The sequence below is a fragment of the Pelophylax lessonae genome, assembly GCF_965119305.1.
Source record: "Pelophylax lessonae genome assembly, chromosome: 9".
Classification (NCBI taxonomy): Eukaryota; Metazoa; Chordata; class Amphibia; order Anura; family Ranidae; genus Pelophylax; species Pelophylax lessonae.
The window spans coordinates 1249316-1271480 of record NC_138776.1 but is presented as its reverse complement, the minus strand read 5'-3'; the positions used below and the strand labels follow the sequence as shown (position 1 = coordinate 1271480).

Sequence of the window (22165 nt, the reverse complement as noted above, 5' to 3'; positions counted from 1 at the left end):
AAAATGATATATATATATATATATATATATATATATATATATATATATATATATAATGTTTGGGGGTTCTAAGTCATTTTCGAGCAAAAATTGCTGATTTTTTACCTTGTAAACAAAGTGTCAGAATTAGGCCCGGTCCTTAAGTGGTTACACTGATTCAAATTCCGAAAATTTGGAGTTTGTTAGATAATAAAAACACCTAAAAAAACTTTTCATTTTTTCACAAGTCGCACTAATCCAAAGACACATCAGATCACACTGTATAGTCGCAATGAAAGTCGCACCGATTTTAATGTTGGAAAGCGGATTGGCTCCCATGCAGAGCTGCACCAGATTTTGCACTCTCCAGTCTTAGTAAATCTCCCCTTATTATATGACATCTACTCATGGCCTGTTTTCATCCCGAAAAGCCTGAATTATTGCATCACTTGAATGGACTTCATTCGGCGTGTAATACTGCCTGCCAAATGCGGCAGCGGGTAGATTTCTTGCCACACCACAAAGCAAAGCATCACATCCACGCCTAACCCGAAGGCCACCAATGGGGTAGCTGCTCTGCTTACAAGTTCTTGTGATCTACATTTATGACTGACGGGTTCTCTTTCACAGTTGGAGGAGCTGGATGAAGCTGCAGCTGCCGCATTCACTTTCTTCACGAAGAATCCTCACCATGAGCAGATCCAGGATGACATCCAACGTTATAGAGGAATGAAAGGAGTTCAACAGCAGAGCCTTCGAGACTTGGAGGAGCCTCCTTACAGGGTAAGAAGTCAAACAGCACCCTAAAGTTTTGGATTTTTATTTTATTCTATGTTATGTAGAATGCTGCAATGGTAGCACCTAAAATGCCAAGAGAGTCCGGAACACCTAAAGCTCCAAGGTGGAACTTCAGGGTAGAGTCTCTAGGTTGGCAGGAGCAACTTAAACCCAAAGATTGGTGGGAACAGGTTGACCTCCCAGGTCTGTACACAACCTACAGACATTATGGGAGTTTCCTTCTTTCTTTGGATCTTTAAGGTGCAGATTGTTGCTGCATAAGTGGGGCCCCTAGTATTCCAAGGTGAGCAGGAGCACCTGGAATGCCAAGGTGGGTAGAAGCCTCCAGAACCCAAAGGTGGAACAAAGCCCCTGAAACCTAAAGATGGGTGAGAGCCCCAAAATTACAAGGTAAGTGAGAGTCCCCAGAACCCCAGGGTGGGAATAAGCCCCTGGAACCCCCAAGGTGGGTGAGAGCCCCAAGAACTTCAAGGTGGGTGGAGGACCCCCTAAAACACCAAGATGGGTGGGAACCTGCAGTGCAGAACCCCAAGAGGCTCCTGAAACTCCAAGGTGGGTGTGAGCCCCCAGAACTCCAAAGTGGTTTGGAGCCTCTGGAACTTCAAGGTGGACATAAGCCTCCAGAACCCCAAAGTGGGAAGAAACCCCTGGAATTCCAAGGTGGGTGTGAGCCTCTGAAAATCCTGGGTGGAAGCCTCTGGAACTCTAAGGTGCGTGGGAGCCTCCAGAACCCCAAGGTGGAACGAAGCCCCTGGAACTTCAAGGGTGGTGAGATTCCCCAGAACCCCAAGGTGGAACGAAGCCCCTGGTACTCCAAGGGTGGTGAAATTCCCTTGAACTTTAAGGTGAGTGGGAACCCCAGAACTCCAAGGTGGAATGAAGCCCCTGGAACTTCAAGGGTGGTGAAATTCCCTTGAACTCTAAGGTGAGTGGGAACCCCAGAACTCCAAGGAAGGTGAGAGCTCCCATGTGGGCAGAAGTCCTCAAAACTTCTGTTTCAGTTAAAGTGCTACGGTTTTGCACATTTGCTTTTTGTCAACCATTTGAACAAGGTAAGAGAATGATAAAGAGATGAGTCAGTGTGTTGCTTCATCTTCATTATCCCAATGGTTGGCTGGGTGCAGGTTGGTGACCATCAGTATTGGTTTGGGGTTCTTGCAGATTCCTACTTACCTAGGCGGATGCAACGTCTGTCCCCTGCGGGCTCTAACACTGAGAACTGAGTGATCTAACACTGCAGATCACTCGTTTCTCACAGCTCCATGAGCAGAGAACTGGTGACTGTCAGTCACTGCTCTTTTACTGACCCCCCCCCCCCCCCACTGGAGCACTGGGCTGTGGAGGGGTGGGAGCAGCCAGCTCATGCTCTCAGCAGTTTGTTATAAGGCTGAGCCTGGTGGCGGTCCAGGCATGTGAGTGGATCCCGACCCCAGTGCCGCGATCTTGCCCGATCTGGACCGGCTCTGTGACGTCAGCAGACAGCGGACTTCAGCCCACTGTCTGCTGAAGATGGGTCACAGGAGTGCAGAATGAACCACACTCCTGTGATCCACAGAATACAGCCAAACCAGCTTTCCCCGTACTTCTCCTTTAATTGCAGTAGATAAATGTCAGGTCACCAACTTGAATGTTGGATGGTAGGACCATTGATGATCCAGATATAGTTCTCAGCTGACAGCAAGCGTAAGGATAGAAAATTATATTTGATTGTTTGCTTGCTGAGTATATTAAAAGGCTTTTAAAGGTGCACATATTTTTTAACTATTGAGTAACCGCTATGTGGGACATTGGTATCTGTCAGAGCTGTATGTGTACATGGAAGTGTCGTTCACCCAGAATTCTCCATTGTCATGGTCCTCTTTTACTCCTTCTTCTCAGACGCTCTTCTCCCAGGCCAAGTCTTTGCTGTCTGAGGGTAAACTGGCCTCCGCGGTATTAAAACTGGAGGAGTCGTTGTCCGCCTGTCTGTCTGCGCTTCATGCGTGTCGTACCCTCTGTGAGGGAACCCGGGAGAAGGAGAACCAAACTCACCAAGCGATATCCGAGGTGATTGCAGGTACCTAACCACAGACTCAGCTCCTGAGGTCAGCTCCTCTCAGCCTGGCCATTCTAGTTTGAGGGAAACATGGAACAGCACTAAAAGTTTAACCTGCTTGGAAAAGCTCCATGAAACAACATGGATTCCCATTCCCGTGGCATGGTTAGCTTTCCAGAGATGCAACTTGGCAACGTGTCCACAAAGGTGGCTCATCTGTTCAGGTTTAACAGTCTTCTGTTGTCTGAGAATATAAAGAAAGATTCCACTTTCCATAGAGTGGGAGTTGGGGGGCAAGGTGAGTGGAGGGAATGCACTGGGAGTGGGGGGGGGGGGCAAGAAAGGTGAAAGGAATGGACTGGGAACTGGGGGGCAAGGTAGGTGAAAGGAATTCACTGGGAATTGGGGGGCCAAGGTAGGTGGAAGGAATGCGTTGGGAGGCAAGGAGAGTGGAAGGAATGTGCTGGGAGTTGGGGGGCGAAATAGGTGTAAGGAATTCATTGGGAGGCAAGATGAGTGGAAGGAATGCGCTGGGAGTTGGGGGGCAAGGTGAGTGGAAGGAATGCGCTGGGAGTTGGGGGGGGCTAGAAGGGTGAAAGGAATGGACTGGGAATTGGGGGAAAGGTGGGTGAAAGGAATTCACTGTGAATTGGGGGGGGGGGGCAAGGTAGGTGGAGGAATGTGTTGGGAGTTAGGGGGCAAGGTGAGTGGAAGGAATGCGCTGGGAGTTGGGGGGGGGGCAAGGTAGGTGGAAGGTATTAGTTGGGGGGCAAGGTGAGTGGAAGAAATACACGCTGTGAATTGGGGGGTGAGGTGGGTGGAAGGAATGCGTTGGGAGTTGGGGGCAAGGTATGTGTTGGGAGGCAAGGTGGGTGGAAAGAATACACTAGGAGTTGAGGGGCAAGGTAGGTGGAAGGAATGCCCTGGGAGTTGGGGGCAAGGTAGGTGGAAGGAATTCGTTGGGAGTTGGGGGGCAAGGTAGATGGAAGGAATGTGCTGGGAGTTGGGGGCAAAGTGGATGGTAATGGGTTGGGACTCGGGAGTTGGGAGGCAAGGTGGGTGGAAGGAATGTGCTGGGAGTTGGGGGGCAAGGTGAGTGGAAGGATTGCACTGGGAGTTGGGGGGCAAGATGAGTGGAAGGAATGTGCTGGGAGTTGGGGGGCAAGGTAGGTGGAAGGAATTAGTTGGGAGTTGGGGAGCAAGGTGAGTGGAAGGATTGCACTGGGAGTTGGGGGGCAAGGTGGGTGGAAGGAATGCGCTGTGAATTGGGGGGCAAAGTGAGTGGAAGGAATGAGCTGGGAGTTGGGGGGCAAGGTGGGTGGATGGAATGCATTGGGAGTTGGAGGGCAAGAACGGTGGAAGGAATACACGCTGTAAGTTGGAGGGCAAGGTGTGTGGAAGGAATGCGCTGCGAGTTGGGAAAGGTAGGTGGAAGGAAAGCGTTGGGAGTTGGGGGCAAGTTGGGTGGAAGGAATTAGTTGGGAGGCAAGGTAGGTGGAAGGAATGAGCTGGTAGTTTGGGGGCAGGGTAGGTGGAAATAATGCACTGGGAGTTGGAAGGAAAGGTAAGTGGAAGGAATGCACTGGAAGTTGGGGGGCAAGGTGGGTGGAAGTAATGCACGCTGTGAGTTGGGGGCAAGGTGGGTGGAAGTAATGTGCGCTGTGAGTTGGGGGGCAAGGTGGGTGGAAGTAATGTGCGCTGTGAGTTGGGGGGCAAGGTGGGTGGAAGTAATGCGCGCTGTAAGTTGGGGGGCAAGGTGGGTGGAAGTAATGTGCGCTGTGAGTTGGTGGGCAAGGTGGGGGAAAGGAATGCGCTGTGAGTTGGGGGGCAAGGTGGGGGAAAGGAATGCGCTGGGAGTTGGGGGGCAAGGTGGGGCGAAGGAACGACCTGTGAGCTGACGAGTGAGGTGGGTGGGAGGGATGTGCTAGACTCGGGGAGTGAGGTGGGTGGGAGGGATGTGAAACTCTTAAAGCCAAACTGAAGGCAATTATAAAAATAAAATAAAAAGAAGCTTGCAAGCAGGCCGGCTATTAATCACAGAAGTCACATGATGCAATGTCTCTTCTGCAGTAAAATACACCTTCCTGCCCGCTCACAGCTTTCTGTAGGGTTTAGCACAGCTCCATTTATATCTCCAGTGCGCCCCCTGTGGGATGACTGACTCGTGTGCTGGAGTTACATCATCCCCAATGAAGATGCACAAAGACCGACACCCAGGGAGAATAGGCTGGGGGTGGGGAATTGGGTACAGCGGTGGCCAGGAGTTCTGAGAATGATACAAATAAGAATGTCACAAAGTCTTCTCCTCAGTGTTTATGATGGAATTTGCAGATACTCCAGAATGTTATGAAGAGCGATCCAATGAATGAAGTCTCTTTGCCATGAAAATGAACTTCATCCCTTAAAAAACATTTCCATTGCGTTTGTGAAGAAGGCTTCAGGGCACCCAAGAAAGTCCAGCAAGCACCAGAACCGTCTCCTACAGATGATTGAGCTGTGGGAGTGGGCACCATCAGTACAGAGAGGGGGGATGGGGCACCATCAGTGCAGAGAGGGGGGTGGGGCACCATCAGTGCAGAGAGGGGGGATGGGGCACCATCAGTGCACAGAGGGGAGATGGGGCACCAACAGTGCACAAAGGGGGGGTGGGGCACCATCAGTGCAGAGAGGGGGGGTGGGGCACCATCAGTGCAGAGAGGGGGGATGGGGCACCATCAGTGCAGAGAGGGGGGATGGGGCACCATCAGTGCAGAGAGGGGGGATGGGGCACCATCAGTGCACAGAGGGGAGATGGGGCACCAACAGTGCACAAAGGGGGGGTGGGGCACCATCAGTGCAGAGAGGGGGGGTGGGGCACCATCAGTGCAGAGAGGGGGGATGGGGCACCATCAGTGCAGAGAGGGGGGATGGGGCACCATCAGTGCACAGAGGGGGGATGGGGCACCACCAGTGCAGAGAGGGGGGGGTGGGGCACCATCAGTGCACAGAGGGGGGATGGGGCACCACCAGTGCAGAGAGGGGGGGTGGGCAGGGCCATCTTACCGAATGGGCACGCTGGGCAGTTGCCCAGGCGCCCCACTTGCTCGGGGGGCCCCACCTGCCCAGCCCCAGCCAAGCATTAGTCCCAATTCCCGTGTGCAACCCACCACCGAACCTAGCAGGTAGCAAGCGCCTGTCAGCCCTGCACTGCTGTCAGGCTACTTGGGGTGTGGAAGGAGAGCCAATAACTGCAGGAATGCCTTTCCGCCTCCATTTAACAGGCACACACAGGACAGTCGAGTCTGACTCCCGTCCGTGTTTGTGATCACTGGATCCAGCCGCCGAACTTGGAAGCTGTCATTAGCCTGGCACTGCTGTACCAATAAATATCGCCTTATCCATAATTTGTATTTTTATTCTCGTGGGTGATTGTGTAGGCGGGGCCCCAGTGCACTGCATTGCCCGGGGCCCTTTAATGCTCTTAAGATGGCACTGGGGGTGGGGCACCATCAGTGCAGAGAGGAGGGCATGGGGCACCATCAGTGCAGAGAGGGGGGATGGGGCACCACCAGTGCAGAGAAGGGAGGATGGGGGCACCACCAGTGCACAGGAAGGGAGGATGGGGGCAAAAGCAGTGCACAGGAAGGGGGATGGGGGCACCACCAGTGCAGAGAAGGGAGGATGGGGGCACCACCAGTGCACAGGAAGGGGGATGGGGGCACCACCAGTGCAGAGAAGGAGAGGTGGGGGCACCACCAGTGCAGAGAAGGGAGGATGGGGGCACCACCAGTGCACAGGAAGGGGGATGGGGGCACCACCAGTGCAGAGAAGGGAGGATGGGGGCACCACCATTGCAGAGAAATCTCCCCAATGGGACAAATATGGCAACAATGAATCTTACAGAGGTTATAACCCCACCCCCATCCTTCCCCTTTGAATTGCTGATAAGATTTAGTGCCTTTAAATTATAAAGTGCAAAAAACGAACTAAGGTGTCTCATGTTCTGTAAAAGTGTTGGAAAAAATATACTCAATAAATGGAATAAAACAACGTAACATGATAAATCATTGTATGTACATAGAGTGCAACAATGTAGAACATCCATAAAATGCTCCATGCAAAACTACAATGAAGGTTCTCTGTGTGCAAAGCAAATACTGGAATCAAAGAAATGGGGATTCCTCATAAGGATTCAGGTGATTTCCTTCACATATAAAAAGTGGAAAGGTGAAATCTTCAACAGTGAGTAAATCATCCATGGATAAAAAACGTGAGAAAGTCCTCGATAAATATTCAGGGGAATCCTTTCACTGGTGTGAATAACCGGCACCACATCGCTCCTCCTCCTCACCTCAATCTAACCTGTAATAGGCATATCGTGTTAATTTGGGATCGACCGATTATCAGCAATGCCGATATATTGAGGGCCGATTTGCACTTTCCCCGATATATGGGAATCGGCCCCGGAGGTTACGGATATTGCTGATATTCCAGGAAAGTGCTGTACCGGAGTGATGGGTGCAGATAGAGGAATGTCCCTGATACCGGCGTCCATAGCCAACGGTCGGCTGTCTTGTAATGACAACTGATGAGACTGAGAAGCCGCTCGGCTGTCATTACAAGGAGCGGGAGGGGATGTTCCTCCCCCCCCCTCCAGCCACCTTCCGTGACTCGCCTGGGTCTCCCGTCCCACCGGAAGACCCGGCAACCATCTTGCACGGCCGCCAAAGACCCGATCAAAGCCGCATTCGGCTCTGATGGGGTCTCCATGTAAAAACCCGGAAGTGATGTCATGATTTAGGTCACTTCCGGGTAGTCGGCGCCAAATTAAAAAAAATGCCAGCATTCAAAACAGACAAACTTGGCATTTTAAATGCTTTTAAGTGCAGAGGAGGGGTTTGGGGTCTTTTAGACCCCCAGATCCCTCCACAAGAATACCTGTGAAAAATGAAAAAAAAATGTTTCAATGTTCAAAAATATCGGCCGATGACCAAAATATCGGTATCGGCACAAAAAAATCGATATCTGTCGATCACTAGTGGTAATACATCCTTGGAGTAGCCATACTCTTTTTTCACCACTAGATGTCCTCAGCGCATTGGCTCCAGCAACTGCCAATAAGGAGAGATGGGGGCACTTCTGCTTGGGTGCCCTCATTGCAAGCTGTTTGCTCTGGGGGGGCACTAGATAGGAGGGAGGGGCCAGGAGCGCTGGGGGGGACCTGAGAAAAGAAAGATCCGGGCTGCTCTGTGCAAAACCATAGTATAACATGGGTTTTTTTGTTTTGCCTTTAACCACTTGCTGGCCGCCGTCAGTACATATACTGCAGCAGGTCAGCTCTGTCCCGCGAAATTACTGTACGTCGCTTACACCGCGCATGTGTGCCCAATCGCCACAGGGGGAGCCATTTAGCGGGTCTGTGATTGCCGCCGGGCACCTCTGATCGCTCCCTGTGGGGATAGAACGTTGAACACAGGGATCCTCTTATTTAGGAACACAGGTCTCTGTGCTCATGCAGCAAGCCCATCCCCCCCCCACACAGTTAGAAAACACTCCCTAGGTACACATTTAAGAATTTGATCGCCCCTGGGGTTAACCCCTTCCCTGCCAGTGTCATATGTCGCTGGTCCCCCCAAAGTGTTAAAATGTCAGTCAGGGGTCCGATCTATCCACTGCAATGTCGCATTGCCGCTAAAAATCGCAGATCGCCGCCATTACTAGTAAAAAAAAAAAATAATAATATATAAAAATGACAAAAATGTATCCCCTAGTTTGTAGATGTGATAACTTTTGCACAAAACAATCAATATACGCTTATTGGGATTTTTTTTTTACCAAAAATATGTAGCAGAAAACAAATTGGCCTAAAAGGATGAAAAAATAAAATTTTTTACATTTTTTTATTGGATGTTTTATAGCAGAAAGGGAAAAATTTTGTTTTGTTTTTTTTTTTTCAGAATTGTAGTTTTTTTGTTTATAGCGCAAAAAATGAAAATCGCAGAGGTGATGAAATACCACCAAAATAAATCTCTGTTTGTGGGAAAAAAAGGACATCAATTTTATTTAAGGTACAGCGTCGCACGACCGCGCAATTGTCAGTTAAAGTAACGCAGTGCCGAATCGCAAAAAATGGCCTGGTCATTAAGGGGGGAAATCAGAAGTGGTTAAAGCGGAGCTCCGCCCCCCATTAAAAAATATAAGTCAGCAGCTACAAACCCGGTACAAATCCTGCGGCTGCTGACTTAATATTAGAACTGACCGGTCCGGGGTTCCCGCAATGTCGGCACCTGAAGCTGATTTTTGTATCGGCTCTCGGGTGCCGCCGCCGCCATCCAGGGGAAGGGAGCCTTCGGGCTTCATTGCTGGTTCCCTACTGTGCATGCGCGAAGTGCGCTGCACTTTGTAATTGGCCCGGCGGCGGAGGAAAAAGGAGGGGCCGAACTTCAGAGGGACAGCGCAGCGGTGCTGTGTCCCGGAAGTGGGGAAGCATACCTGTCAGAAACAGGTACCTGATCCCCCTCCCCCATGAAAGGTGCCCTGAAAGGGGGGAGGCATATAAGCGGAAGTTCCACTTTTGGGCCCAATTATTGGAAGTGAAACAAAATCGAATCTACTGACAGAGGGACCCAGAAATATAAACTGTCAGTGTTCCTGTTATAGACAGAGTATATAATCTATATACAGTATACTTCCTCCTGATGCTGTTGGGTCACGCCCCTCTTTCTCTCCTGCAGATTATTACACCCAGGTATTACAATGTAAGCAGCGCTGTATTATAGATGTCACCTTGGTGCCGGGACACAAACGTCCGAAAGAAGATTCCATCGTGTCTCACCTGCGATTGCTGCAGGACACCTACTCCCAATGTAAGTGACTTTTACCCGTGTATGGGATGATAGAACATGAATATTAAAGGGAACCTGTCATAATCTACTTCCAAAAATTATTTTACCAGCTTATTAAACCTTCAATGGGCATCAGGATGTCTTATAGGTGCCTTTGCATTGCATGGGATACATAGAGGCCATACAATTATATTGGTTCTTATTAAAGTAGCACCCTCCTAGGTAGGTGCTAGTGAGGACAGGGCTCGGTTTGGTGGGGGGTGAGTGTAGCGCCCTCCTAGGTAGGTGCTAGTGAGGACATGGCTCGGTTTGGCGGGGGGTGAGTGTAGCACCCTCCTAGGTAGGTGCTAGTGAGGACATGGCTCAGTTTGGGGGGGGGGTGAGTGTAGCACCCTCCTAGGTAGGTGCTAGTGAGGACATGGCTTGGTTTGGCGGGGGGTGAGTGTAGCACCCTCCTAGGTAGGTGCTAGTGAGGACATGGCTTGGTTTGGCGGGGGGTGAGTGTAGCACCCTCCTAGGTAGGTGCTAGTGAGGACATGGCTCGGTTTGGTGGGGGGTGAGTGTAGCACCCTCCTAGGTAGGTGCTAGTGAGGACATGGCTCGGTTTGGTGGGGGGTGAGTGTAGCATCCTCCTAGGTAGGTGCTAGTGAGGACATGGCTCGGTTTGGCGGGGGGGTGACTGTAGCCCCCTTCTAGGTAGGTGCTAGTGAGGACATGGCTCAGTTTGGGGGGGGGGGTGAGTGTATCACCCTCCTAGGTAGGTGCTAGTGAGGACATGGCTCGGTTTGGCAGGGGGTGAGTGTAGCACCCTCCTAGGCAGATGCTAGTGAGGACATGGCTCAGTTTGGTGGGGGGGTGAGTGTAGCCCCCTCCTAGGTAGGTGATAATGAGGACATGGCTCAGTTGGGGGGGGGGGTGAGTGTAGCCCCCTCCTAGGTAGGTGCTAATGAGGACATGGCTCGGTTTGGCGGACTGACTGGAGGGGTAGAGACACTGGAGAACCTTGAAAAACAGTATTGTGAGTACAGGGGGATTGTGTCTAGGGGCCTGACCTGAGGGGGGCCACCCCAGTGTAGCATAGTCAGAGGACGGGTGTCAGTCTGTTGAGTGAAAGGGGATACTAGGTTGTGCGTGCTGCAGTTGCTAATGGTAACCCAGGGGGATCCAAAGGTGGAAGAATTCAGCAGTCCTCAAGGGGGCAGTGCTACATTGAATTACCTGAATGCTTGGTAATCCCCCTTTATTTACAATATACAACCATCTGCCAAAAGTTCACGACATCCAACCTAATATTGAGTAAGTCCCCCTATTTCTGCCAAAACAGCCGTGACCCCCCCCCCCAGGCATGGACTTCTCTAGACCTCGGAAGGTACCCTGTGGTATCAGGCACCAAGCCGTCACTAGCAGATCCTTTAAGTCCTGTAAGGCCTCCAAGGATCAGACTTGCATTTCCAGCACATCCCAGAGCTGCTCGACTGGACTGAGCAGTGGCGACTGGTGCTCAAAATTTTTGGGTTGGCGCAAACAGAAAAATGTAATAGGCATTGCTTTGCGGCAAAAAACGCTGTAAAAAATTGCGTGACTTTGAGGTCACAAAAGTGTGAAAGGGGCCTTCAGTAATTAAGGCATAGCGTGCCCCCTTTATATGCACAGTGACCAGCGTGACCCCTTTCAATGCACAGTGACCAGTGTGCCCCCTTTCAATGCACAGGGACCTGCGTGCCCCTTTTCAATGCACAGGGACCAGGGTGCCCCCTTTCAATGCACAGAGACCAGCGTGCTCCCTTTCAATGCACCGAGATCAGCGTGCCCCCTTTCAATGCACAGAGACCAGCGTGCCCCCTTTCAATGCACAATGACCAGCGTGCTCCCTTTCAATGCACCGAGATCAGCGTGCCCCCTTTCAATGCACAGAGACCAGCGTGCCCCCTTTCAATGCACAATGACCAGCGTGCTCCCTTTCAATGCACCGAGATCAGCGTGCCCCCTTTCAATGCAGAGATACCAGCGTGCCCCCTTTCAATGCAGAGATGCCAGCGTGCCCCCTTTCAATGCAGAGATGCCATTGTGCCCCCTTTCAATGCAGAGATGCCATTGTGCCCCCTTTCAATGCAGAGATCACCGTGCCCCCATTCAATGCAGAGATGCCAGCGTGACAGCTTTCAATGCAGAGATGCCAGCGTGCCCCCTTTCAATGCAGAGATGCCAGCGTGCCCCCTTTCAATGCAGAGATGCCAGCGTGCCCCCTTTCAATGCAGAGATGCCATTGTGCCCCCTTTCAATGCAGAGATGCCATTGTGCCCCCTTTCAATGCAGAGATCACCGTGCCCCCATTCAATGCAGAGATGCCAGCGTGACAGCTTTCAATGCAGAGATGCCAGCGTGCCCTCTTTCAATGCAGAGATGCCAGCGTGCCCCCTTTCAATGCAGAGATGCCATTGTGCCCCTTTTCAATGCAGAGATGCCAGCGTGCCCCCTTTCAATGCAGAGATGCCAGCGTGCCCCCTTTCAATGCAGAGTGAACAGCGTGCCAAGCCCCCCCCCCCCCCCTGACCAGTGCGCTTACCTGTAGCGGCGGCTTCTCTTCAGTCTCCCAGCATCTCCCCAAGTCCTCAGTCCTCCTGCCTCCTTCTCGGCCAATGGCATGGGGTTTGCATTTCGGCCAATCAGGAAGCGCGTATCGGATCCACTTCCTGATTGGCCAGTAGGAGGATCCGTGTGACAATAGCGAATTTTCATTCGCTATTGTCACACAATGGGTGGGCTTGGGGCGCCCCGGGTCCACCCTTTGCTGAAGCCTATTAGAGCCTCTGACTCTAATCAGGTGACACAAAAAAAAAAGCCCCATTGAACTCCATACGTCTGGCGCCCTGCATGTAGATTAGGGGGCCGGACGCATGGATGGGGGGGCGGCGCCCCTGCGCCCCCAACGCACCGGCCGCCACTGCTTCTTGGTCATAGACCTCACAATGTACAGGGAATAAATTCTTCATATTTCAAGAGAGACATCATTCCTGAATATCACTGTCCCATTTGGAGCCATCCAAACCATATCCCCAGTGCCCCCCAGTTTCCTGGTCACCCCGCGCCCAAAGTGACTCCCGTCACCCCCCCCCTTTTTTTTTTGGAATTTAATTAGTTAATGACTAAGAGTGCTCATAGTACAATTGTGCCTGGCACTGGTCTAAAAGTTTACTTGTTTTGGTATTGGAAACTAATTAAAGCTGTGGCCTTTCCAACTTAATGGTTGTAAGTGTGTTTTTTTTATATGGGGGAAGGGGGCAAGGGGGGGGTTGTCATTATGTTAATATTGTTTCCTGGGCCTCAGCAGTCAAGCATCACACTGCCTCCCTCAGCTTGTTTTCTTCCCATAATGCATCCTGGCGCCATCTCTTGCCCAGGTAAATGACGCATCCGGCCATCCACAGGATTCATCAGACCATGCCACCTTCTTCCATTGCTCCTTCCTCCAGTTCTGAGGCTCACTTACCCATTGCAGGCACTTCTGGCTGTGGACACGGGTCAGCATGGACACCCTGACCCGCCTGCGACTACGCAGCCCCATACACAACAAACTGCAATAACCATGTTCACTTGCTGCCCAATATGCCCCACCCACTTTCAGATGCCCATTGTAATGAGGTAATCAATGTTATTCCCTTACCAGTGGTCAGAATGTTATGGCTGATCGGTGTATGTATGGGTATATACCAGTGGTGGCCCGCCCATTGGGGGCGCAGGGGCGCTGCCCCCCTGTCTATTTGTCCGGCCCCCTAATCTACATGCAGGGCGCCGGATGCATGGATTCCAATGGGGTTTTTTTTTTTTTTTGAAGACCCTGATTGGAGCCAGAGGCCAGAGGCTCTAATAGTCTTCAAAAAAGGGTGGGCCTGGGGGGCAGAGCACTGCGCCCTGAGCCCACCCATTGTGTGACAATAGCAAATTATTATTCACTATTGTCACACTGATTCTCCTCCCGGCCCATCAGGAAGTGGGTCCTGGGACCTGTTTCCCGATTGGCCAAAAGGAGAAGGCATGCTATTGGCCAAGAAGGGGAAGGAGATGGCCACCGAGAAGGGACATGAAGGAGCCTGAGGGGGAAGCCGCCGCCGCCTGTCATGCCGGAGGAACAAGGTAAGTAAACTGGCTGGCGGTGAGAGATGTGGTGGTGTAGGATGGAGTGATATTGGGGGGGGGTCCGTCTGCTGCCCCCCCCCCCAACTGATGGAGCACCAGCCACCACTGGTATATACTGTATATATAATAGATGACTTGGTGGTGTTTTTGGTTTATTGGATCGATCTTATCTGATTTACTGTCCCTTTAATTCCTCCGTCCGTAGTAGGAGAATGGGAGGCGGCTGCGGAGATCGCTCGATCGTTATTACTCTTCAATCCAAACAACGACTCCGGGATAAAGAAACTGCAGAACTATGAAAACAAACTTGGAGGAAAGTCTGGCGGAAAACCACGAGAGGTAATTTCCTGTGCGATGCAGAAAGATCTGAGGGCAAAACGATCGTCTGTACTGGATGTAACAATATTCTTCACATGAAATGTAAGGGGGAGGGGCAGGGGGCGCTGCCTGGGGGCGGGAAGGATGAAAAACCCAATAAGTGAAAAAAATTGTGTGAATCTGACAAATATCAATGATAGAATAAATAGAAATAAAGTGCAAAAGATATCATCTATATAACCAATATAATAGCAAGGAAAAGCAATAGAAAATTGCAACAAATTAAAGTGCTAGTGCTAAAAAATTATTATATATAACACAAAAAAAATCAATAAAGTGCGCAAAAGTGACATCGGTGCAAAAAATATGAATGTGCATAAAAAAACTTCTTAATTAGTAAAAAGCCCAAAACGTAAATAAAATCCATCAAAAAAAGGGAACGTGAATATAAAAATGAGTCCATATGAAGAGGTGATAATTATTAGATTGACGGTGATTAAAGCGGTAGTATCCCCAGAGTACAAAATAAAAACCCTGCAAGACAAAGGCATAATGTGCTAGTGTGCATCGCATACTAGCACATTATGAAATACTTATGTTAGAACGAAGCCCCGACACGGTTGCCCGATCCCCGATAAGGGAGCTGTCATGTTCCCTCGGCGTCTCTTCCGGGTTCGGCAGCTCCGTCACTGTGAGTGGCCGGAGCCACGGTGACGTCACTCTTGCGCATGCACGCGGGAGTTCACTTTCCGGCAAGGAGCTCTGAAGGTCAGCTGGGCCTTCAGAGCAGATGCATCGCTGGTGAATATCTCCTAAACCGTGCAGGATTAGGAGATATTAATTTTACCTACAGGTAATCCTTATTATAGGCCGCATTGTAGGCTTACCTGTTGGTAAAAGTTAAAAAGCCGAGGACACAGTGGTGGCTGGTGCTCAGTAATTTGGGGGGGTGGGGCGGCAAACCAATGTGCACCCCCCCAGTCGGTCAGTCAGTTGGCAGGTGACGCGTCCCCCCCCCCCCTCCCCACGGTCTGCCTCCTTACCTCCTCCTGTCCCAGTTGGGGAGTGCTGGATGGCTGAGCCGCTGTCCTCCTCCTTCAGTCGTGTCTCTTCTGCCTCTTCCTGGCCAGTAAGATCGCTTCTCCTTTTGGCCAATCGGGAAATGGGTCTCACAACCCTCTTCCTGATTGGCCAGGAAGAGAATCAGTGTGGCAATAGCAAATATTCATTTGCTATTGTCACACAACTGGGTGGGCTCTGCGCTCCGGGCCCACCCTTTTTTGCAGCCTATTAGAGCCTCTGGCTCTAATCACGTGCTTCAAAAAAAAAAATCCCCATTGGAATCCATGCATCCGGCGCCCTGCATGTAGATTAGGGGGCCGGACGCATGGATGGGGGGGTGGTGCCCCTGTGCTCCTAATGGACCGGCCGCCCCTGGGAGTATATGTGGAAAACACAGCCACTGTATATTGTCCTTCGTGTATGCATTATGTTTATTGCATGTGTATACCTTTAAGAACCAAGTGTTTGTAGTGTGGTTTGTGTGGTGAGAGTGAGAACTCTTTCACTTGGGACTATCATATTTCTGAGCAGTGTCCCTCAGGAGATGTGTGGGGTGGGGTTTGTTATTGTGAATACCTGCATTCCATTGTCCTATTGTTCCTGTCTGCCTTGTAAGCATATTATGGGATGTGTGTTTGTGTGGAATGGCTCGAAGAGGGAGGGGTTTTGGCAGAGTGTAGATCTCTTGTTTTTTCAATAAACAAGGCATTCTAGTTGTTGACTCCCAGCCTATGTGTCGTCTAGTTCTTGGGAGGGAAGGATGGTATAACGCTACCTGGATTGTTGCATGCTGTACCTGCCTATTTGGATTATTACCTGTTTTCCTGTCTACCAGCGGAGACCCTGTAGATTAAACTACTTCTCCGCTACAGTATACTACCACTTTAATAAATCTTCAGTGGTGAATGGTGACTGTGAATACACGAGTGCTCCCCCTCTCTCCCAGGACCGCACTCACCAGACTCTACCCCCCTGTAGGGGTTCTTCTCTCTGGTGAGTGCGGAGGAGCCATCCTGGGTATACGCTGCGTTTGATGAGTTGAGGGAATGCTGCGTTGGAGATTTTGTATTGTGTCTGGGAGTGATCTTGGATTAGAAGATTGTTTTGGTTACATACAAGCCCTTTATTGCAGCTGAATGTGGCTACCCAAACATTGAACAGTTTATCTTTAGGAACCTTTTCCATAGACCATTCCTTACCTTTCCATCAGATTACATGGACCAGTCTTCAAAATCTATTATGTGAGGATCATTGTACAACTTATACTAATGGTCATTCTCTTCTATGTTTCCGGTGCCTCCCCAGGTGAACTTTCTATGCATGTGCAGTTTTTTTCATATAAAGTATGGTCTGTTCAGCCCTGAAGAAGCATGCGACGAAACGCGTTGGCTTTGAAGACCTGCACTACATATTAGGACTTACTGCATCAGTGGTCATTTCTTTATTTGAATTCTTTTTTTAGATGTATTGCTCTGTCTTTATGTAACATGTTTTTTAACAATTTGTTTATACAATAAATTAGGGATTGACTGATTATCGGCAAAGCCGATCTATCGGGGGCCGCTCTGTACTTCCCCCCGATATATCGGAATCGGCCCGGAGGTTACCGATCTTGCCGATATTTCGGGAAAGTGCTGTACCGGAGTGATGGCTGCAGCTGGAGGGGTCACCCTGGTACCGGGTCCATAGCCGACGGTCGGCTGTCCTGTAATGACACCCGTGGGCTGAGAAGCCACTCGGCTGTCATTACAAGGAACGGGAGGGGACATTGCCCACCCCCCCCCCCCCCGCCGCCTTCTGCAACTCGCCCGGGTCTCCCATCCCACTGGCAACCAGCCTGCATGGCCACCGAAGAGAAGACCCGATCAAAACTGCATTCTGCTCTGATTGGGTCTCCATGTAAAAACCCGGAAGTGATGTCATGACCTCACTTCCAGGTACTCGGCGCCAAATTCAAAGAAATGACAGCATTGAAAACAGCCAAACTTGGCGTTTTGAATGCTTTTAAGTGCAGAGGAGGGGTTTGGGGTCTTTTAGATCCCCAGATCCCTCCCCAACAGTACCTGTGTAAAAAAAATAAATAAAAAAAATTTTAAAAATGTTTTTTTAAATGTCCAAAAATATCGTCCGATATCGATATGCGATGAGTCAAATATCGGTATCAACAATAAAAAAAAGATATTGGTCGATCCCTACAATAAACCAATTTATACGGCTTTGACTCTCCCTCCTTTACGGCCTGTAAAGTCCAATTTTGCTTTTTTTGTTTTTGTTGTTTCTATACAATTATGGATGATGGCCTTCTGTATCTTTATTGTAATATAAAGGACACGGATGGCACGGGAACTCCTCCTGCGCCATTCTGGGGTCATCATCCGCTAATAGCCGCATTTATCTCACAGAAATCTCTTCCAATGGATATAAAAGGGGTAATTAGCGCGCCGCTCCAAGCTGGCAGGAAGTAATTGAATGTTCTATTTAATGTATCTTCATGCTGAGTGTGAGATTATCCATTCATCGCGTTTCTCAGCGACTTCCTATCAGGAGAATTGTATGGCGTCTAATGAGCCGCTGAATCCGCCATCTCTGAGCTTCCAGCAGGAAAATGGTTTTCTATCCTGGGAGAGATCCGGGAAGAGTTAGAGCCTCTGTCAGCTTTTATGGCTTGGAACAACCAATGGGAAATAATGAAAGCGCCGGAGGAATTTTGTAAACTGCAGAAGTTTAGTCTGCTTATGTTTTATCTCGAAAAAAGGAGGGGGTGTGAGTAACTAATTGTTACTCATGTGATCGCACCTAGGACTAATGAGTGTCAATTCTAAGTTAATAAAATTAATAAAGGTTGATTTAACCACTTAAGCCCCAGAAGATTTTACCCCCTTTCTGACCAGGGGGTATTTTTGCGATTCGGCACTGCGTGACTTTAACGGACAATTGCGCGGTCGTGCGATGCTGTACCTAAATGAATTTGACGTCATTTTTTTCCCACAAACAGAGCTTTCTTTTGGTGGTATTTGATCACCTGTGCGATTTTTTACTTTTGCGCTATAATCAAAAAAAGCGACAATTTTGCAAAAATAACAATATTTTTCACATTTTTTATATGAAATTCCCCCAAAAAAAATGTAAAAATCAAAAAAATGTTTAATTTTTGGCCAATTTGTTTTCTGCTATTGGCCAAAAATTTTCTGCTTTGGTAAAAAAAATCGCAATAAGTGTATTTTGATTGGTTTACGCAAAAGTTATCGCAGCTACTAACTAAGGGAAAGATTTTTGTCATTTTTGGTGTTTTTTTTTAACTAGTAATGGCGGCGATCTGCGTTTTTTTTTTTTTTTTTTTTTTGCGGGACTGCGACACTGCGGCGGACAGATCGGACCCCTGACCGACATTTTTGACACTTTTGGGGGTACCAGTGACATTACTACAGTAATCAGTGCTATACATATGCACTGTTACTGTAAAAATGACACTGGCAGGGAAGGGGTTAACTTTATTGGAGAGGGAGGGGTTAAGTGTGTCCCTAGGGGCGTGATTCTAACTGTCAAGGGGTGTGGCTTGTGATGTAACCACAGAGACATACGATCTTACATAGCAGGATTGTATGATCTCTGCTGTAACACCAGGGAGAATGACAGGCGGCTTTGTTTACATCATCCGCCTGCCTTTCTCCCTTCAAAACGGACGATTGCGAGTGACCGGCGGACATCGGACATTGGTGTCGAGTCGAGGCGGGAGCGCGCCTCCGGCGGCGAGCGCCCGCCTGCTATTGGCTCCCAGGCTAGTGACGTACTGGTACGTCACTTTGCCTGGCCGGTGCTGACCGCCGCAGTATAGGTACTTGCGGCGGTCGGCAACCGGTTAAAAAAAAACTGAGCTGCTAGTCAAAAAAACAACAATGTGTTTGTGAAATGTGAAACAAAAGGGGGCAGCGCTCAATATTATCTGTGCAATTCAATACATAAAAACACAAATCACAATAATAATTGATTATGGGTTGCCCCAAGTGATAAAACATAAAGTGACTGTGCAACTATAATTCTATAAATACGAGAAAAAATTATAGTCCTTAAAACTTGAAAGTGCAGCAAACAAATCAAAGTGATTGCAGAAAAATTGCATCCTTCATGCAAATGAGGGAAGAAAAGGAATCCGTCACCAGGTGCCCCACTCACTTAGCAGATGACCCCTTGGGGTCTAGCATGGGTAAGTGGTAGCTTTCAAAGAAGTCCCGGTATTCAGCCAGACTCTCGTCTCCCCGCTCTCTTTAACCACTTAAGCCCCGGAAGATTTTACCCCCTTCCTGACCAGGGCCTATTTTGCGATTCGGCACTGCGTGACTTTAACGGACAATTGCGCGGTCGTGCTACGCTGAACCTAAATGAATTTGACGTCATTTTTTTCCCACAAACAGAGCTTTCTTTTGGTGGTATTTGATCACCTGTGCGATTTTAACTTTTTGTGCTATAAACAAAAAAAGAGCGACAATTTTGCAAAAATAACAATATTTTTCACATTTTTTTATATGAAATTCCCCCCCAAAAAAAAGTAAAAATCAAAATTTTATAAACATTTTGGGCCAATTTTTTTTTTTACTATATGTTTTGTAAAAAAAATCGCAAAAAGCGTATTTTGATTGGTTTGCGCAAAAGTTAGTGTGTTTACTAACAAAGGGAAAGATTTTCGTCATTTTTGTTGGGTTTTTTTAACGCGTAATGGCGGCGATCTGCGATTTTTTTTTTTTTTTTTTTGCGGTACTGCGACATTGCGGCGGACAGATCGGACCCTTGACTGACATTTTTGACACTTTTGGGGTTACCAGTGACATTTCTACAGTAATCAGTGCTATACATATGCACTGTTACTGTAAAATGACACTGGCAGTGAAGGGGTTAACTTTTTTTTGAGAGGGAGGGGTTATGTGTGTCCCTAGGGGCGTGATTCTAACTGTGATTGGCTGTGGCTTGAGGTGTAGGAACAGTGATCAACGGTCCTACATAGTAGAACCGTATGATCACCATTCTTACACAGGGGAGACTGACAGGCGGCTTTGTTTACATTAGCCGCCTGCCTTTCTCTCTCTCCACCCACCGGCGATCGTGAGTGACCGGCGGACATTGGGTCCGCCGGGCACACGCGCAGGGGGGTCCGTGACCACGCGGAGTGGGAGCGTGCCTCTGGCGGCGCACGCTCGCTCCCTAGACCCTCACAGGCTAGCGACGTAGACCTATACGTCGCTCTGCCTGTGAGGGGCTGTCCGCCGGCGTAAATAGTCGTGCGGCCGTCGGCAAGTGGTTAAAAAACTCGGCAGTTTCTCCGCTGTGTGAGAAGGGCTGGTGTGGGTTCCGCTAAAACTACGGCCCTCCAGCTGTTGTGGAACTACACATCCCATGAGGCATTGTAAAACTCTGACATTCACAGACATGACGAGGCATGATGGGAGTTGTAGTTCCTGAACAACTGGAGGGCCGTAGTTTGAGGACCCCTGCGCTAGATACTTCACTCAAGCCATATACGATCAAGCCATAAGGAAACAGAGGAAGCTCACGCTGTATCCAGATAAAATTGACATCCTTTTTTCCCACAAACAGAGCTTTCTTTTGGTGGTATTTGATCACCTGTGCGGTTTTTACTTTTTGCGCTATAAACAAAAAAAGAGCGAAAATTCTGAGAAAAAAAACAAACAATATTTTTCACATTCTGCTATAAAACATTCCCAATAAAAAAATGTAAAAATCAAATTTCTTCATCAATTTATTCCAATCTGTATTCTGCTACAAATTTTTGGTAAAATAAAATCCCAAAAATTGGATATTGATTGGTTTACGCAAAGATATCATCTACAAACTATACAAACTATGGGAAAGATTTATGGATTTTTTAAATTGTTTTTATTAGTAATGGCGGCAATCAGCAATTTTTAGCGGGACTGCGACATTGCAGCGGACAGATCTGATACAAAGTTACACTATTTCAAGGACCAGTGACACCAATACCGGTTGCCGACCGCCGCAAGTACATATACTGCGGCGGTCAACCCCGGCCAGGCAAAGTGACGTACCGGTACGTCACTAGCCTGTCACTGGCTTGTGAGCCAATAGCGGGCGAGCGCGCGTCCCGTCTCGTTCCCTAACAAGTCAGTGCATGTGACCGGCGGACCCGATGTCCGCCGGTCACTCGCGATCATTCGCTGTGAAGGGAGGAAGGCGGGCGGCTGATGTAAACAAAGCCGCCTGTCATTCTCCCTGGTGTAAAAATGGAGATCACATGGTTCTACTATGTAGGACAGTTGATCTCTGTTCTTACACCAGTAGCCATGTCCAATCACAGTTAGAATCACGCCCCTAGGGACACACTTAACCCCTCCTTCCACAATAAAGTTAACCCCTTCCCTGCCAGTGTCATAAGTACAGTGACAGTGCATATGTATAGCACTGATTACTGTAGTAATGTCACTGGTACCCCCAAAAGTGTCAGAAATGTCAGTCAAGGGTCCGATCTGTCCACCGCAATGTCGCAGTCCCGTAAAAAAAAATCGCAGATCGCCGTCATTACGCGTTAAAAAAAAAAACAACAAAAATGACAAAAATCTTTCCCTTTGTTAATAAACGCGATAACTTTTGCGCAAATCAATCAAAATATGCTTATTGCGATTTTTACCAAACATATGTAGCAGAAAACAAATTGGCCAAAAATGTTAAAAAATTTTGATTTTTACATTTTTTTGGGGGGGAATTTCATATAAAAAATGTGAAAAATATTGTTATTTTTGCAAAAATTTACGCTCTTTTTTTGTTTATAGCGCATGATCAAAAAATCGCACAGGTGATCAAATACCACCAAAAGAAAGCTCTGTTTGTGGGAAAAAAAGGACGTCAAATTAGTTTAGGTACAGCGTCGCACGACCGCGCAATTGTCCGTTAAAGTCACACAGTGCCGAATCGCAAAATAGGCCCTGGTCAGGAAGGGTTAAAATCTTCCGGGGCTTAAGTGGTTAAAAATATGCACTGTCAC

General features: G+C 48.8%; 1 protein-coding gene across 1 annotated transcript in view; it reads left to right on the top strand.

Moving 5' to 3' along the window:
* P3H3 (prolyl 3-hydroxylase 3) overlaps window positions 1-22165 on the top strand; it is a 95250-nt gene that overhangs the window by 5085 nt on the left and 68000 nt on the right. The window contains exons 2-5 of the mRNA XM_082269184.1: window positions 610-762; window positions 2656-2833; window positions 9526-9657; window positions 13979-14112. Coding sequence (XP_082125310.1) covers window positions 610-762; window positions 2656-2833; window positions 9526-9657; window positions 13979-14112 — 597 coding nt within the window. The remainder of the gene's footprint in view (window positions 1-609; window positions 763-2655; window positions 2834-9525; window positions 9658-13978; window positions 14113-22165) is intronic.